The sequence below is a fragment of the Drosophila arizonae genome, chromosome 4 (assembly GCF_054131065.1).
Source record: "Drosophila arizonae isolate 15081-1271.41 chromosome 4, UAZ_ARI_1.0, whole genome shotgun sequence".
In the NCBI taxonomy this organism is placed as follows: Eukaryota; Metazoa; Arthropoda; class Insecta; order Diptera; family Drosophilidae; genus Drosophila; species Drosophila arizonae.
In genome coordinates, this window is record NC_142924.1 from 11696763 (window position 1) to 11714853 (window position 18091).

The 18091-nt window shown below is 42.0% G+C and overlaps 1 protein-coding gene across 2 annotated transcripts; it reads right to left on the minus strand.

The window, feature by feature from the left end:
- Positions 1-8: 8 nt before the first annotated feature.
- Positions 9-17476, minus strand: LOC108613085 (G protein-coupled receptor dmsr-1-like). 2 transcript variants are annotated; one of them, XM_018006314.2, is made up of 4 exons: positions 17335-17476; positions 2575-2947; positions 1069-2177; positions 9-283 (listed from the first exon to the last, which is right to left on the minus strand). In XM_018006314.2, exons 2-4 carry the CDS (start codon positions 2634-2636, stop codon positions 9-11), a joined length of 1446 nt encoding a protein of 481 aa, XP_017861803.1. In that variant the 5' UTR covers positions 2637-2947; positions 17335-17476. The 2 variants fall into 2 exon arrangements, with proteins under 2 accessions (XP_017861803.1, XP_089322901.1); XM_089466775.1 differs by lacking the exon at positions 17335-17476 and adding an exon at positions 17168-17309.
- Between the last annotated feature and the right edge of the window lie 615 nt (positions 17477-18091).

The window sequence follows — 18091 nt, forward strand, 5'->3', positions numbered from 1 at the left end:
CATTCCTGCTACACGTTCGTCACTTGCGTCGTCAGGCCCAGATCAATGGCCATGCTCTTGCTAACAGCATCCGTTTGCACCAGTCGCTCCCTGCCATAGCCATTCAACCGACCGCCGGCACCGTCGCGACCATCGCCATCATGCTGCGACAGCGGAAGCCATTTGTCGAGCCAGCGCGGCCGGAATAGCAGCGTGAATGTGCTGCGGAACTGTCGACTCATCGAGCAGTAGAGTATGAAATTAATGCTCGAATTAATAAGTGCCAAGATGTCCATTAGGTCACCTAAAATGAGACATACGAATGGAAAGGCAATAAGCATCAGTGCAACTAACTGCTGCACTCTGCCAAGCAAGCCGTGTTGCTGTTGGCAGAATGCATAACAATAAAAAGAAAACTTAAAACTAGTTGGACTGCCTCTTTTGAAAGAGATGTACATATTCACATGTTAAATCACATTCTGAGAAAAACCCAGAGAGCAACTGAAATAGGTTCATTAACGAGCTCGTTCGCGATCGGCTTGATTGGATGTGCTCTTCTCTCTTCCCCGACCGTTTGGTTACATGCCTTAGTATGAGTGGGAGTGCAGTCTTCGGCAATCACATCGATAGCGTGCATATGTATGTGAATGTGATGACCGCTTGCATTGACCTTTTCACACTGACTCTCATTATGCGAACGCCAATCGTCTCGCTCCCTAACCGCTGTTCGTTGAAAGAGCAGCATACGAAGAGTTCACGAAAAGAACCGAAGTTTCGAGCTCAGAGCAAGATGCGAGTGAGCATGAATTTTGTTCGTTGATATTGCGAACTGAGTGTAGAGTATCAAACGGGCAACTGTTATTTGCAAGCTTTGGTTTAAAATGCAAAAATATCGAAACAATATAAATATATATCGATAGCGGAGTTTGAAAGGACTTTACGATAAATGACTTTTTATTCTTTATGCACATCTGGTCACATCGCTTTTCAAATTATATTTAAATATATATATCACGTCATTCATTTAATTAAATAAATGTCCCAACACAAAATTAAAATTAGCTGTACTTAACCAAACCTAATACTCACTCAGCTTAAGGTAGCACTGCATGAGAAACGCATCGCCGAGCATCGCATTCAGCAAACCCATGATGCCCTGTGGAAATTCTGTAATGAGAAACAGCAGCAGCACCGCCAACAGCATGCGTGTGGTGCGATCCGTTTGCTTCTCCTTCTCCAGCAGCTTACAGCTTTTGGGTTGCGTGGGCGTGACGACCTTACCGTTGACAATGGGCTGCATATCGTTGGCCGCATGGCAGGCGAGTATCTTGCGTCTCTTTTTCGCCTCCAGCAAAGCGCCAATCAGGCGCACGGAGAGCACAGTGAGGGCAAAGCAGGGTATCAGCTTGATCACCACGCTGTAAATGAGAAATGTGGCATTGCGCAGAGGTCGATCGTGTAGCGCCAGCTCGCTGTGGTACAATTTGTAGACCGTCACGTTGCGCTCTCCCGTGTCGGGTAGAACTGTTGTCATTAGGGTGGCCAAATCAGTGGAGGAACTTGGCATGTTGACCACAGTGGTGTTGCTGCCGCCCGTGGCCATAGACCAGGCCATGTCCGGCGTGGTGCTGGACATCACTTGCATCGTGATGTGCTCCTCGTTGTTGTAGTCCAAGATGTATTGACTCAAGGGCACGGACCGAATCGTCTTGCCATTGGCATCCAGTGTCTCCAGAAACTTGGCTATCGCAGTGACCAAATAGAGCCACGGCGACACCACCAGCACGCACACCACATAGGCTGTCGCTATGGTTATTGTGGTGGTGCGCATGCCGCACCAAATCCGATTACGCTGCGGATAGCTAACGGCTATGTAACGCCAGACGGCCAGCGTAACTGTCAGCCAAATGGAGATGGTGTGAAGCACTTGCGCAAAGATCGAGTGAAACTTGATGAAGCAGGCCCAGCCATAGCTGAGCTGCTGCTCACGCGGCAGACGCGCGCTGAGTATGTAGTCGTGCACAGTATAGGGTATATACTCCAGCATGACGGCCAGATCGGCCACGGCCAGGCCCGTGAGTATCGCATTGGTGGGGGATCGCATCTCACGACGCGTCAGCACAATTATGTTCAAGGTGTTGGCCAGGGTGCCCAAGATGCAGACGATGAGCGAAAAGTACCCATGGATATATTTATAGCTGTGTGGGTTAGAGGAAATAGCAGTTGAATCAATACTCAATATAAACAAAATTAAAATGAACTGCGAAAATATACAGCTTCCTGCTCATTAGGCAATTTGCGGAGTCATGCTGATGGGATGAATGAATATTCAGTATACGCAGCGTATAATCAGCTCCAAAAAAATTCATTTCATGGCAATTAAGCAGGTGATCTTCTTATGCACACGCCAGTTCACACGTGGGCAAGGAAATTAATATGTAAATTACATTTAAACCAAGAAACAACAGCAACAACAAAAAGTAATTAATACTCTGACACGGCAGGCCATGCCGCATGCCGCATGCCACATGCCACTTGCCACTTGCCACTTGCCGCTTGCCGCATTCCGTATTCCGCCCATTCCAATCAACTTACTTCGTGTGAAAATCATCGACGCTGGCGCCGCAATAATGCGGCTCCGACATGTTCGTGACCATGTTGTCAATTTTGGTCGTCAGATGATGGCGGTGGGGGAGCTTGAGGTGGTGGTGGTAGTGGTAGGTGTGGTAGTGTTTGCCTCGCCTGATTGCGTCCGTGGTGTGAATGGCCAGGCGGAGTCGCTATAACAACTGCTACTTGGGACTGTGGCCTTTGTGGCCCCGGCAGCTGCTGCTTCAGTTGCGTTTCAGCTGCTCGCTGTCAACATCAAGCCGCACCCCGAGCTCTGCCTCCTCATTAATATTCTTGCGCTGCGGTCGCCCTCCGATATTCCAATACTTAAATTGTTTCCTCTATACTCGTCCCGTGGCTGAAATTAAATAAGCCAAATATTTATACAGCTCTAAATTATGGCACACAAATTATAACGTGTTGCCAGCAGTTCGTGTTGGCAGCGAAAAACTTTGCCTGCCCACATGCAAATACTAAATTAAATACAACGTGTCATTAATTCAAGTTGAAGTTCAAGTTGAGACTGAAATTGAAGTTGAAGTTGAAGGAAGCCAAATTGGACATTTTGCTGACTGAAGGAGCCGAAATTATTCAGCTGTGAATGACAAGTTGGAAAATTTTGATGCAGGTAAAGGTGAAATTGGCTCTACAGCTCATGTCTGCTGTATACCTTTAAAGGAAGAGCTTAAGTAAAGCATTTAAGACAGCTCAACTCTGACAAAAGTTTTCACAGTCATAAGCCATAACTGTTCATGTCCGGCAGGGTTTGAGCCAAGTAATTGGCCAAAGAGGAAGCGAATACTAATGCGTAGACAAATAGTTTACAAGCTCAACGGAAAGATGAAGCAGCTGCTATCAATGTTACGCATACGCCAGTTGAGCAGAGCTGTGATCAAAGCAAACTTTTGGTTGTCCACGTTGGCCATGGCCATGAGCAGTTGGCTGCGGGCCAGCAGCCGCCAGCAAAGACCACACACACACACACACACTCACACTAAAACACACATTACGTATACGCAATGTGAGTAGCATGAAAAGAAATGTCATTGCAGTGCTCGGTGCTCTGTGCTCTGTGCTCGGTGCTCGGTTTGTGCATGCCTCACTTGGCTTTTTGCACTTCGTTAGCCACATTTGGCTCTGGTTGAACTTTGCTGAACGTTGCTGCAACTGCAAATATAAATGTGGCTCCCACATGGCTCGAGTCGGCTGCAATATTTAATTAAAACTTTTCGCCCAGCACTTGGGTCAAACCCTTCGCAAATAGATGAAAAACATTCCTTGGTATTGCTTATCTGTGCAGCATATGTTGGCATATTTTCGGTCACTCGACAAGCTATTGTCGGCAGCTCCTTATCTGCGGCGCCATCCAGCCTCGTTAAGTCAATTGAAAGCCTAGCTCGACCTAGTTGGAGCAACAAATTGACGCATAATCTACTGGCTCTATTGGCTGCCACATCTGCAGCTAACGAGCTGTGTATCGGTGCAAATTATGCAACATAATTAAACAGTGAAGAGCCTGGCATATTTGCAAGCAACTGAAAGTCAATGGACATCAGCTGCTGGCTGGCTGGTTGGCAGGGTAATTAAAACTAGGCCAAGTCTTCAAATAGGCCATTATTGAGCCGTGGATGGTGCTAATGGCCTAAACGGCTTCATTAGATCATTTAAATAGAGTTTGCTTTGGCATTAAATGCCGACTGCTTGCCATGTTTCATTTCATGCCACGAGGTCCTTAGTGGAATCAACAAGTTGTTCAATGGTTGGGCATTACGTGACTTGGCTCGATTTGCACGCCTTGCGCTTGCTTGAGTCTTCCCAGACCAAAGCAGATGCTAATGTGCCCAGCTGCCGAATACAATGCTCTTAGTCGTTAATGTGCGGCATACGGTGCGTATACGTTTTTATTTGAAAGCATCAGACCGTGGCCTGTCCAAGCACACGATTGACTGACTGACTGACTGACTGACTGACTGACTGAGTGAGTGAGTGACTGCTGGACTTTGAGGCCAGCTGCCAGCCTGGTCTAGGGTGTGGTTGCCAAGTAATTTAAGCTATTTGTTTATTACTGTTTCGCACAGTTCCATGAAGACCTACACAGAATTCAATTAAGTGTGGCCCAGGCACATGCTGTGCTTTAAATAAGCTGAGGGTGGGAGCGAGAGAGGCAGAGAGAGTGGGAGGGGTATTGGGAGTCCTGCTCTAGCCCATTTTATGTGGTGGTCTTTGCAGTAAAAGCTCAAGTCAGGCACATGCTGTGCATTTAGATGGGCCACTTTGCTGGGCAGAAGCACAACTTCAATAATTACATTTGAAGGACTATTTGAATGACTGATAGTCCATCGAATCGCTGTAATTGGCAGTACTTGAAACTACTTGAGAACGGTGCGGGGCAGCTGTCTGTCAGGGCCAGGCTCACTTGGGCATCGCCGCAAATTAATTGAAATCCTCGAACAACAACAACAACACACTCAACACTCAACACATTCAACACTCAGCATCAAACGCTTCAGGGCATTAGCTAAATACAATTCTCAAGTTTTAACAGCATTTGGGTTTTGTTTGCTTCCTGTAAGCCATTAGAACAAAGCAAAAATGCCAAGAATACGGCAACAATTGGGTTATACATTGTGGCCAAGAAAACTTGTGGCGAAAACTGAAAAGTATTGCCAATCTAGCCAACCGAAAGCTAAACTGCAAATTAAATAAGAATCTCCAATGTTGGGTATAGACGAATCGCGGATACTCTAAACCGAGTTGAGTTGCTTAGACTGTTGTATTGTTCTCCAATAGTGCATTAAATGAGGCAACCAGAACAGCCAATTGTTGCATAACGGACTAAAAAGGCAAAAAAAAAGGCAACAGAAAAAAATCCGTCGTATCAGCAACAAGACTAAGCAATTAGCTAAAGTACAACTAAAAGCAAAATGGCTGAAAGGTTTTTTCTAAATGAAAAAAAATAGCCCAAAAATCACACGCTGCCATTGAGAGCAACAAAAACATACAAAAAATGCAAAAAATGCTAACAAAAGGCGCTCGAACGAATCCCAGCTACATTTGCTTTAAGATTGCCCGAACATGTGAATATTTATTTATTTTCATGTGGCTTTAATATCGTTTGAATATTATATGGAAGCGGGCATCTGCTCAATTATTTACGCTGATCTGATTTGGTTGTGTCTGCTTCGGGCAAATTTACTTCCGCTTATTACTTTTGATGATTTCCTAACGGTTTCTGGCAGCTACTTCCGGCGCTCGCAGCGGTCCAGCATTCAATGCTGACCTTAGAGAGCTCTCAATGAATGCTACATTTATGAGTATTTTCTCTCTCTCTCTCTGTGTGTGACTGTGTGTGTGTGTGTGTGTAATTGCACACACGTGTGCGTTGCGAACTGTAAAATCGGATTCCCATTCAATCTTGAGCCTTTGCAAAGGTAATGCCAGCACAGACACGTGGCAATGGTGACTTGATATGCCCGACTTGGCCATGCCGGCCAGTCCAAGGCTATGCCAGAGCGAGGAGCATTAGTTGCCAAATCAACTGCCAGCTGAGACGCCTCAAGGGTTTCACTAGCTCTTTGTGCAAAACTTTATTCATGTGCCCACTGGCCCACTGCTCGTTAGACGCACTTCAAGTTTAGCTCCTTCTGTCCGTCCGGCTCGACTCGAATATGCTGCAGCTTGAAGAATTGTTCTTTAATAAAAAGGCAGCTGGTTAAATTTAAATGTCAGCTTTACGAATTATTTATGGCTGTGAAATGACTTTAAAACTGTTTGCTGAAACTCGGTTGGGCAGGCAGAGTCGAGAGAGCGAGAGAGAGGGTCAAATATTTGTTGAGGTGAAACAGCGTGAAGAACACTCACACACACACACACACACATCAGAATTTTGTAATTAAGCATTCAGAAAATGTTGGCGAAAGCAACGTGAGCAAACAGAAAAACAGGCGAAATGTGCCAACGCTTATGGCAGAGAGATCAAAAGTTCGGGCCACTCATAAACAAACAGGCAGATAAACAGAGCCACAGTTGGCGGCTATTCGGTCACATGGTGAAGCACACAGCACAAGGGACGCGCTGCACATTTCATTGCCCAAAAAACAAAAAAAAAAAAAAAAAAGGAAAAACGCATACACAAAGCCCACTTGACAGGACATGCGACACACATGGAACTGTGCAGGCAGAGCAACTGGCTTAGGTCAAGGTAATAACTGTCAACGAGCTGAAGCGCCACTCGAGCCGAGTATTTGCAGCAAATATATTGCATAATAAGCAAGTCTGACAGGCGAGCCTTTTGTTTCAATTCGCTAAGCTTAGCGTAACGCCCCCCTCCCCCAACTCGTAGCCTGGCTAAAATCGATGCTGCTTGTTGATAAATAATTAATATCATTCGACAAACAGCTAAAGCAAACTATTTTATTGTGCGCAACAAGTGGCGCAACGGTGCAGGGTCAATAAAACATTATTTTCTACGCTCGCCCCCTTTAGGCTCTTTTTAATTTGCATTTGGCCATCATATATCTTATATCTTATCTCTGACGGCTTATTGTCTGGCTTATTGTTTATGAGCGCGTTTATTGTGTGCATGTCTGCATGGCCTTAGTTTTGGATTCATTCCATTGGCAGTTGCCAATTGGCAGTTGATTAACTGCTCGGCCCCAGTCGCAGTCCATAAAGTATCAATAAATTCATAACAAGCAGCTGAGCGTCACAGCAAATACGCGTCTCACCTTATTAATTTCATAACAACAACAACAAGAATACAAATAAACATTCCTGCATTTATTAATTAATAATAACAGATAATTTATTAGGTTCGTTTGGTTGCATAATCATTTAATTGAATTTCCTATGGGGAAATACAGGAAAATAGGGAAAACCCGAAAACTGCGCAATACTCGTTTGGCATTTTAAAACAGGTAAGACAATATAAATATTAATATAACTAAATTAACATAACTAAATTATTTATTATATATTTATTCATTCTTTAATACGCATAAATAAGTTATTATTAATATACTTATTAATTATATATTTATTCATTCTTTAATACGCATAAATAAGTTATTATTAATATACTTATTAATTATATATTCATTCCGTTTTGTATGCATACATAAATTATTATCAATATATTTATTCCTTAGTTTTAATTAATTTTTTCTGTTTTTTATTTATTTATTTTGTATATGTATTTAACTTATTTTGTATTTTTTCTTAGATTTAAATAAGTTTTTATCTGCATTTATTATTTATTTATTTATCTATATTTATTCATTCAAATATTTTTTTTATTTTTTAATATTTTTAAAATTATTTAACAACACAATTTTTATGTATTTAAGTATTATTTATTCCTTTTTTTTTTTTTTTTTTTTTTTTTTTTTTTGAGAAATGCGACACTATGATACTATAGAGCAGATAAATAATTGAGCAACAAAATGCATGAATATTCCAGAAAGCATAAATACTTTAGACTTGTTTACTTTTCAGTAATTTCAATTTGTAGAGAGCTCTACAAATTGAGCTGGCACATAAAAAATGTCAATTAATATGTCAACTGTAATTAGCTGCACAATTGCAGCCAATTTGTTGCTGCAATTTGCTAGAAAATTAAATTCGCATTTTGTTTTAATGCGCCTCGCTCATTTGTGCCATAAAACTGTTTGCTAATGAAAATGGCTGAAACAAGCAAAAACGGCTAGAAAGCAGCGGGCGGTCGGGCGGTTGGTCGGGCGGTTGGTAATTGTGGCCAGCTCATGGGGCTGGACATGAGCGAGCAAACACATGTTGCAGCTGACCACAGCGTGGTCCGCACTAGTTTGCTGTCAAGTTGTGACAACAAATAAAAATAATATCCGCAGCGCGCCAGCGAAATTTGTATTAGTCGAGTTAATAAAAGATAAATAGCGCCAGAAATTTGAAGCGCAAGGGGAATAGGAAAGATGGGAAGAAAACGCTCGCAGTACTTGGGATTCAAGTGCGCGTTTGGACGTGGCCGCAAAGCTTTATAGATATTATTTTTTAATTTATCACCAGTACCTGTTGGCAGCAGCCAGACTTGCCTTTTTCGTGCTGTGGTTTTTCAATTTCATCTCCAACAAGCAACAATTTTGCGGACCATTCGTCAGCGAAAAAAAAACCAGACAAAGTGAAAAAAAAAAAAAAAAAATGGGCAGCAGAAGAGAAAATTACAGTAAATTGTGCAGAAGAGCAAGTCAAGGAAATGCCATCAATTTTCCATAGTCAACAAATTTTAAATGCAATGTCATAATAAGGTATAATAAGTTGGACAACTAATAACCAAGGACCAGCTGCTGCGCCAAAAGCAAGCTGTCATAAAAAAATTTGGAGAGCATATATACTATAAAGTCAAATGATTGATGGACCTGCTTACAATATCAAATAAGAAATTGATTAATAATTTTCTTCGATTGAATTTAAAGTAAGCGCTTGGGAATTACGTGTGATATTCCTGGGCACTTTTAAGTACACCAAATTACCTAGAGAGACTAAACTTTAACCTGGCTAGACGATTAGGCAGCACAGCTCGCAGCTCTACTAGCCCACCGCCAGTTTCAGGAGAAGACTTAGACGCCACCGAGTCTAGAGCTAGAAATGTATCAAATATCAGTAAAACCTTTTCTATATTAGCTGCACCCCAAATACCTTTCTCTATAAGCTCTATAGCCCTTAAGAATATATATATACTGAATTATTTCATTAACAGATCAAGTTACCTCGAGGGTAACAAAATCTTTAACCACGTAATCTTTCATTGAAATAAATAAAAGCTCGACTTACAATATTTGTTGGCTGCTTAAAAGTATGCTATATGTATTTCAATTTGTATTCGCTGTAATTTTCTATAAAAATTACTCATCAAACTTTTGCTCAGCATTTTTCAAACAATTTCTGAACAATCGAAAAATCCATCATTAAAGCACCAGTTCAAGCGGGCAAACATAATTTGAATTCATATGCACGAAAGGCATTCGAAAAAGTTGATAAGCTTCTGCTGAGCTCCCCCTTCCAGCTGCCTCCCAGTGGTGCTTGGCATTGATTCTGCTGGTGTTTTGCTGGTGTTGCCCACTCCAAGCGAAACGCTTAACTTTTCATTTTGGGTATTACCCGCCGGGGAATGCCTTATCGATTCATTACCTATGGACCCATTCCTCAGTCCCATTCCCCAGTGTCAGCCCCGTATAACACGCACAATTAAATTTTCAGTCGCTGGTGTGAATAAATACTAATATATATTATAAAGGCTAATCCACAAGTATGCATGTGTGTGTCCGTGTGCATGTGAGTTTATGCTAATGGTAATTTTATTCAGCCTACTTGAGGCCTGTTCACAGACCCGCACGTGTGTTCCGTTTGTCTGTTCGTGTATAAATAATATTCATTACAAAATTACCAAATTTCTTTTTTCTGCCCCTACGCACAATTTGTGTTCAATTATATTATTTTTCATTTCTCTTTTTCCTCATATTTTCACGCTTTAAAAATGTTTTTAAAATATATTTTTTGTATGCTGTCGTCGTGCCACAAATATTTTATTTCGCTTCCAGTTTTTTCCCAGCTTTTTTGCACGTGCTTTATAGCCACAGGGAGCTGCTCACGAACAGCCGCATAAATTTCATTTAGTTAGTTTCACTTGACTACAAATTTGTTGCTTTTTATGCAGCGGGGCGTAAAACCAGTTTGTTGTCTGTATATCTTTTAGGCGCAATACGTTTTATTACGCATACGCCACGTTTTACGCAGTGCGCGCCTTCCCAACAATTAAATTGGGTTAAAGTGGTTTTTGGGCTGACTTACTCAAAGCCTTTTGGCTTTAAGATCCCAAGGTATATTCGTATGCATATCACAGATGCGTGTGTACCCGATTGAATTCACTTATTGGCAGCAGCTTTGATGCCTTCTGGCTGAGTTCACTTTAAGGTCGAGCCCTCAACCTTTAACCCAAGCAAACCGACAGCTGTTGCTGGCGCCAGCTCAAAGCCAAATTGCATATTCATACGGCAAATTGACTACAAAAGCGATCCGCCGAAAAATTTCACCCAGCACTTGACTCGCACTGCCAGCTGTATTTTTTCTTTCGCCTCCTGCTGAAGGACCTTCGAATAACAAGCAGAACAAGCGCACTTGCGGCTGCAGCAACATTTACCTTGAGCTCACAGCAAAGCCGAAGCGACATTTCAAGTGGCTAACTGACTGCATGAAAAATGAAAAATGGAAAAAGGAAAAATGAATCACTGCTATCAAACCGTTCGCACTGTGCACAGCTTTCGTGTTTACTGTCAACTTTAAGGAAGACACATTTCGCTCTCTCCCCCCCTCTCTATCTCTCTCTATGTTTTTCTATGTCTCTCTCTTCGTTTTTTTTTAAATTCAAGTTGAAAGTTCGGCATAAAGAGCTGGCTGCTGTTTTAATTAAGTTAAATTGGCAAATGCATGGAAGTCGCTCGAAGTGCTCCGAAATGAGGTCAACTAGTTGTTCAAAAATCTTGGAATATTACATAACTAAGCAGTTTTGTTTAGGAGAACAGCCCAAGTACACTATACTACAGTTGCTGCAGTCGTGAGTTCATAAAATTTACACAAAGTCGCTGAAAAAAACAAACCACTAAACAGCAACATATTTGTGTATGTGTGTGTGTGTCCATGCAGCTGAAAAACAAGTAGCCAAAGGCACTTTAGTGCACTTGAGACATACATAGGAAAAGAAAGAGTGAGGGAGTGGGAGGGTAAGCAGCATAATAAAAATACAAGAAGCAAAAAAAGAAAAAGCAGGAAACTGAGACAGCCAAGGTGAGAGAATTCGGACGGACAAAAAGTGTTTTCAGACAGCGGCAGCAGCAGAAAATGTGTAAGCCGACACCTCAATTACCCTAACGCCTCAAAGCCCATTTTCATGGTATCCACTGTCTAAGCGAATTTCGTTGAATAAGAAGTAATTCGTGCTAAGTTAATCGAGTTCTTTTCAGCAATTTTTTGCTCAGGTTTCATATTGAAGTCCGAAACTTGTCTTGAAATTAAATACAGAATAATAAAATACAGAAATATTTTCATAAACTTGTAAATATTCAGACATAATAAAGGTTTATAGCAACTGTCCCAAAGTGTGGCCAAGTCTTAAGAGGCCTCCTCCTGTGGCACATTAACAATTTGGTCATTGACATATGGCGGTTGCTCCGGCGCCAACCATGTGGGTCGACTGGCTACACATAAGTATATATCCTGGCTGACCCCAGCAATTCGAGCGCATTTTTCACGTGCCTCCGTCGAATGTCGACTCCTGCCAGTTGCTTAGCAGTGGGCGGCGCATGGGGAATTTAATAAATTGTCGACACAGCTGCTGTTGCTGCTGCTGCTGCTGCTGCTGTTGCTGCTGCTGCTGCAAAGCCAGTGCAATCAGCGATAACTAACGAAAAAGGGGTAAGCAGAGGGCGTTGGCTACTCCCGACTCCTGCAAGTGGCAATTGAGGTGCTGCCGCTAATGCAGCTTAAGCACACCTTTAACGTGGCTCGTATGACAAAGCCAGCGCTTGACCAGATGCGGGCTCCAGTGAGTGCTCGCTGAATAATTGACTCGAATTAGCTGCGCCATCAGCCAGATAACGCTAATGCTCTAATGATGATGTTAGTGCGGGCTAAGCATATAGAGCACATAGAGTAAATATATTAAATATTTAAATTCCTAACTGAAAGTTTAATGAAATCTAAATATATTTTGCTATCTCTCAACAGTTATTCCAACAAATGCAGCGTGATTGCAAAGAGCAGCTGCTGACAGTTCTTTCTGGATCACTTACAAGCCGCAAACGTGACGTACCTTGCGTCTGGCTGACATGCTGAGAAATGTCAACATCAGGTAATGAGAATGTCCTTCGTGCTTCCTGCTTGGCAGCCTGCTTGCTGTATATATATTTCCAGCACTGGCATTTGAATGACTCCCAAGGAATAGGCAGAGGAGGAGGCACGGAGAAGGAGGCAGAGACAGACGATTTGCCTCTTTCATGTCCCAGTCCCAGTTGTTATTTGTCTCTGACTTGTCTTGCATGTGCACTTGATGTTTATCTCGCTGATAAAATGCAATTTTCGGGCGCCGCTTTAGCTGCAAAGCCGTTGAGAAATGGCAAATGCCTTCGCTTAGCACTTGGCCATGACAGCTGCTAAGCATATGTAAATCAGGCAACCACAGCTACCATTTGTCTTCACGCCACAAACGAAAAACAATACGACGACTGCTACTATGAATAAACTACGTGCCAGCAGCCAGCCGGGGCCAAAAACCTCATAACTTAAACATTAGCCAAACGCTAAAAAAAGAAGAAGAAGAAGAAGAAGAAGAAGGATAACAAACCAAGTGCGCGGTTTTATCTATTAGGAACACATGACAAATAATTCTCACCCAGGCATTAGTGAAGCTTTTCTGATAACTGACAGATATTGTTTAGCTAGGAGAACCGCTTAACTGTCTGCACAGTGTTCGATTCTCGTAAAATAATAGCCAGCGCAGTGTTCGCTACTTATGTACCGCCCCTTTGACTCCCACTCGTTTAGTACTTCATTTTTTATAATCTTTTAAGGGTCGTCTGCCATATCTTTTGTGTATTTGTTGTCGATTGTTGATGCCATTGTTTGCTCAAGCATTGCAACGTTGCTACCACTCTCTCTCTCTCTCTCTCCCTCTCTCTCTCTCCCTCTTCCTCTTTCGCTCTGTCTGCTAGAGTTTTTATTTAATGCTGGTCAAGTAAACAAAGCACTTGGGCTTAAAGACCCAAAGTGTGCTCCTCGTGCCATGCAATGGTTTATTGCACTTTGTTTAATGTGCCGTTGCCAACAGTGTTTGGGCCATCAACTGAATGAATGGCTAATAAGGTTTTTGCCTGCAGGCACATTAGATATGTAAATATATATAGTATATATATATTGTACTAGCTATCACAATTGAAAATTATACCGTAGACATTCTGGTCGGGGTTTTTTGATTTACGCGCTCTGCCCTGCAGTCGTATAAATTTCCTCTCAGATTTGAGCTATTTCAAAGAGCAGCTGCTTGGTATATTTAAATTGATAATCTTCATAAATTTCAGTAATTTACGCTCATCCCAAGCTTTCAGCTTGTGGCCACAGCTCCCAACGTTTAATTGCATTTAATGCTTCTGCTGTTTCGCCACTTGTCAAAACTATTACTTAAATGTATAATAATCATTATTTATGCATTTCGCAAATACTCAACGCATCCGCATTTACTGACAGATTATTTCATGAGCACTCCCATTTACAGTCGCATTTGTATTCGCATACCCGTTCCACGCCCCGCTGCGTATGCGTAATATTCGCCGTGATTTATGCAACACTTTAGAAAGTAGCGAGCGAGGGTGCAGATGAATATACAGTTATAATATGGAATATGGATACGCCATCACTCATGCATATCTGCTTCTGAGAAGCAGCATCCGCTGATGATGGTACGTGATCCGCCGAGCAGGAACCCTCTGGCTTTATGGCTGTGGGTATGGCTGTGGCTGCCGTTGACCTTGCCTTTGGCTTGCCTTTGCCATTGCACAACATAAAATTGCATCGTAAGTGATTTTGTTTGTTTTGGTTGCTGGTGCTGTCGCTGCTGCTGCTGCTGCTGCTGCCGCTGCTGCTGCTGTTGCCAGCACGCAGATGCTGTTTGGCTGCCTTTGATTTGTGCTTAATACCAGCTAGCACTGATTTATTCCAAGTACTTTGCCATCAACTGGGCCTTGCCTCGACTGCAGAGTGGTGGAGCAAGGCCCAACTTGAAATATTGATCCGTTTGGGGCTCGGTTCGGATATGCAAAAAAGCCCAACAGCTTGGCCACAAAGGCGAGGGCCACTGCGATTGATTGGGGCACAGCATTGTCAACCGCAGCCCGTATTAATTCTGTGGTTCGGCATTTTGGGCTCTATATTGATATTTTTCTAACAAGTTTTTCTCATTCTCACTCTTCCTCTCTCTCTTGTTTTCCATTGAAAAATTGCTGGGCATCTGAATTTATTTGAGGGCTGGACTAGACAAACACTTTACATGGCTCATTTAAAAGTGAAAAGCTCTTAATGTGGACTAAGTCTATAGTCATTTATTTTGGCAATACCCAATTGGATTAACACTTGCTGATTCATCCGCCTCGCCCAAGCCACAGAAGGCGCCCACGGGGCGTATACGCAACGCTCGTGTGTGTACCTGGTAAGTGAAAAGTTTTTCTCAAGTTTCTTTTGTTTTTACAAGCTGCAAAATGTAACGCGTGCCGCTGGGAAGACGCCTAATTTATGACGCGTATACAATAACGCGGCACATGTGGCGTATACGCAACTTTTTGACAGCTAATCAGTTAAGCCACATAAGAGGTTATATTAGACAACATTGTGTTGGCACGAATTGCCGCAGAAGCATTAAGGATATCAGGCAAAATCAAGGGAATTGTCAAATCGAGAGGGAAATGTATTTTCAAAGAATTTTAAAGCATTTAAAATGGAACTCAGCATTCAAATGTCTTTAAATTTAACTTTATAAATGTTTAATTTGAAGACATTTCAATGCCTCAAGCATTTAATCAAATTAATATTTCAAAGGGAATTCCCAGACAATGCCACAGACAAACGCAGCCGTCCAGCAGAGCCAAGACAAAGGGGAGATATCATTTGGATTCGGACTGACACTCGACTGGGATCAAACCACAATGGACAATGAGAGCGGCTCACTAGCAAATAACCAAAAAGCTAATTAGCTAAACTTATACCATGTTGCTTATTAACTTGACCAATGGCCAAACTTTGAGGGTTTCGTTTAATCCGTTCACAAAAAAAAAAAAAAAAAACAAAAAAATATATAACACTAAAGAGGGACGCCGTGATTACATAGGCTATTGACATTTGACTCTCGTCTGCGACTCTGACTGTAATAAAGATGAAGCTGGAGACAAATAATTGTATATGAAACATCACAATTTATGTACACACACGATTTCAGATGGTCCCTAAGTGGATAAGTGCAGCTTCATGTGCTCAAGATGCTTGTTAACAACAGCTAAAGGCAACTAACAGCCAAGTACATGGAGCAAAAGTTGAGTTAAATTGAAGCTGTGTACGGTGTGTGTACATATATCTATTTTGAGCACTGTTAAGACAAGAAAAATTGCCTGTAAAGAGTTCTTATCTTTATTTCTCATGTATTTTCGATATGAATATATACATAATTACGCTTGAGATATTTATTTAAAATTTGCATTTTTTAAGTTAAAAATTTTCTGAAAATAAAAAAAAAGTCGGGAAAAACTAGAAAAATGTAGAAAAATGCAGAAAATGTAATACTAATTTATTATTTTCTATATGATATTTATTAGTCATTCATCAGTTTTCTATATCTTTCTGTCAGGATCTCAATTACTTCGCCCACATTCTACAGAGTATCTGCCAGTCAGGCACTCTCGCTCAGTAACTAATGCCTAATGGCAGCACATGTTTTGCGGCCTAATGACGACGCCAGCAAAGATTGCGTCCAAATAAATGTGTCAACGCCGACGGAGCCAATTAAAACTAACGATGCTCTTTCTCTAAAATTTCAACGCTTGCGAAACATTTAGGCATAGAGCGAAAAAAATTATAATATATATTCCACACTTAAAATACCAGATAGTATCTGCTTAAGTATTAACAGCTGTTGATTTTTGCTTGTTTTTAGGGCGCTAGTTAACAGCACTTAAATTTAAATATTTATTGTGACTTTTAGTGACAGAAGTTCGGTTAGTTTTGCATAAACAAATGAGCCGTTGGCTGTGTGAAAAAGGCTTGCGCTGTGCTAAGTCAACTTTGCGGCGGACAATTTCCTTCTGGGAAATTGGAAAACTTTGCGCTATACATGCAAAATATTTTGGCAAACAGAAACCTCTTCAACATTGTTGGAGCTCGTCCCTAACATTTCTGGACGCTCGCCTTTATTGTCTGGTCATAAAAGAGAGAAAAACAACAACAACAGAGAGATTGTATCTAGAAATATTAGATTTATTTGTTCAAGGTTTGAGCAGGTTTCTGGGTTTATATCTCTCGCCCTTTTGCCTGCTCGCAGCTAGAATTTGAATTTTATGCGAATTTTCCTTCTGACTGGCGGATATAAAGCGTTGCTGAAATGTTCTCTAAGCAGATGTACAAGCAATTTGAGTTGTTTTTATTATTTGTTTATAACGCAGCAGCGATGTGGACTATAAAGTATATGTTTTATATGAAAGACATAAATTTGATTCAGAAAAGAAAAGACCAACACCCCAGTTGATAGTTGTGCGCACTTCGATTGCACTTTTGTGGTCACATCGATCATAAACTGAAGCCAAGCATGTACTTGTAATAATGGCCACGAGTGTAGCGAGTTGTTTTCAGATAAGAATAGATGGGCTCACAGTGACGCCTGTGGAGCGAGGGAAACTTTATGGGCTAAGTATAAGCAGGGGAAAACTTCAAGCGCTACTTAAGGTGGAGAGCCTTTACTACAGGTGTGGGCTCTTAATGTATATGAGATAGCTCTACATGCACCCTTAAAGCTTACCTGCCTATCTATAAAGAGAAATCCGTGTTGAAATTATATTTATCCACTGGAGCAGTGACCGTTACACGGATTATATTCAATGGATTTTTTAAGCTCCTAATAGTCGAGCGAAACAGCTTAAGAACTTTCGCAAAAAGTTTTTGAGTTGCGCTTAACCAGAAACTCACCTAACCAAAAGCCAGAAAACTGAACCGGCTTAAACGATGCCCGTTAAAGTCAAAATTCATCGTTGCTCGATGGCACCGAAAAAAATCACAAAAATTTTATGTTCGCAGCCGATGAGAATTTCCAATATTATTTAAATATATAGATATCTAATTTTTATTTATTTTAAATTTTTTATTTTATTTTCGACAACACACTGCGCGGAGAAGCGAAACACAAGCACAAAGCCAGACAGAGCGCTACTGAGATCCACTGAGGCCGACTCGTGACCGTTGCCGAGACACGTGCGTGCGGCGCCGCAATGGAAAGCCAACTGAAAAGCTGAAAAATATTGTGACCAGCTGGTCGGGCCGCGCTGACAGTCGACACGAAACAGTTTCCTGTGCGCCTGACGAAAGTGTTGCCAGCGCGGCGCGGCCGAGGCAGCGGCGGCGGCGGCGGCGGCGGCGGCGGCGGCGGCGGCAGCGCCCAATCAGCTGGTCCGACTGTAAACACGCCCTGCGTTCCACAAGGCGCAACTGGTGTACTAAGTGCAGATGGCATCCACTCGGCATCCACAACAGCTGACCGACAGAGAAAAAACTTGTTGACGCTGCAAAGCTCTCTGCCTCTCTCACTCTCTTTCGCTAAACGGCTCTCAGCGCCTTGCAGCCCGTTTTGTGTTTGCCTGTCTTTGCGCTGTGGAATGTAAGTAACGGTTGTTTTTATGAATGGAACGGCTCACACTAGAGCTTCAACTCCATATTCTGCCCTGCTTAT

Excerpts from the sequence above, each read along its gene's own strand:
- LOC108613085 (XM_018006314.2), bottom strand. The coding sequence starts at position 2,636 with ATGGTCACGAACATGTCGGAGCCGCATTATTGCGGCGCCAGCGTCGAT. Across the intron at positions 2,178-2,574 it reads GTCGATGATTTTCACACGAA|CTATAAATATATCCATGGGT; the intron begins GTAAGTTGATTG and ends TAACCCACACAG. Across the intron at positions 284-1,068 it reads GCAGTGCTACCTTAAGCTGA|GTGACCTAATGGACATCTTG; the intron begins GTGAGTATTAGG and ends GTCTCATTTTAG.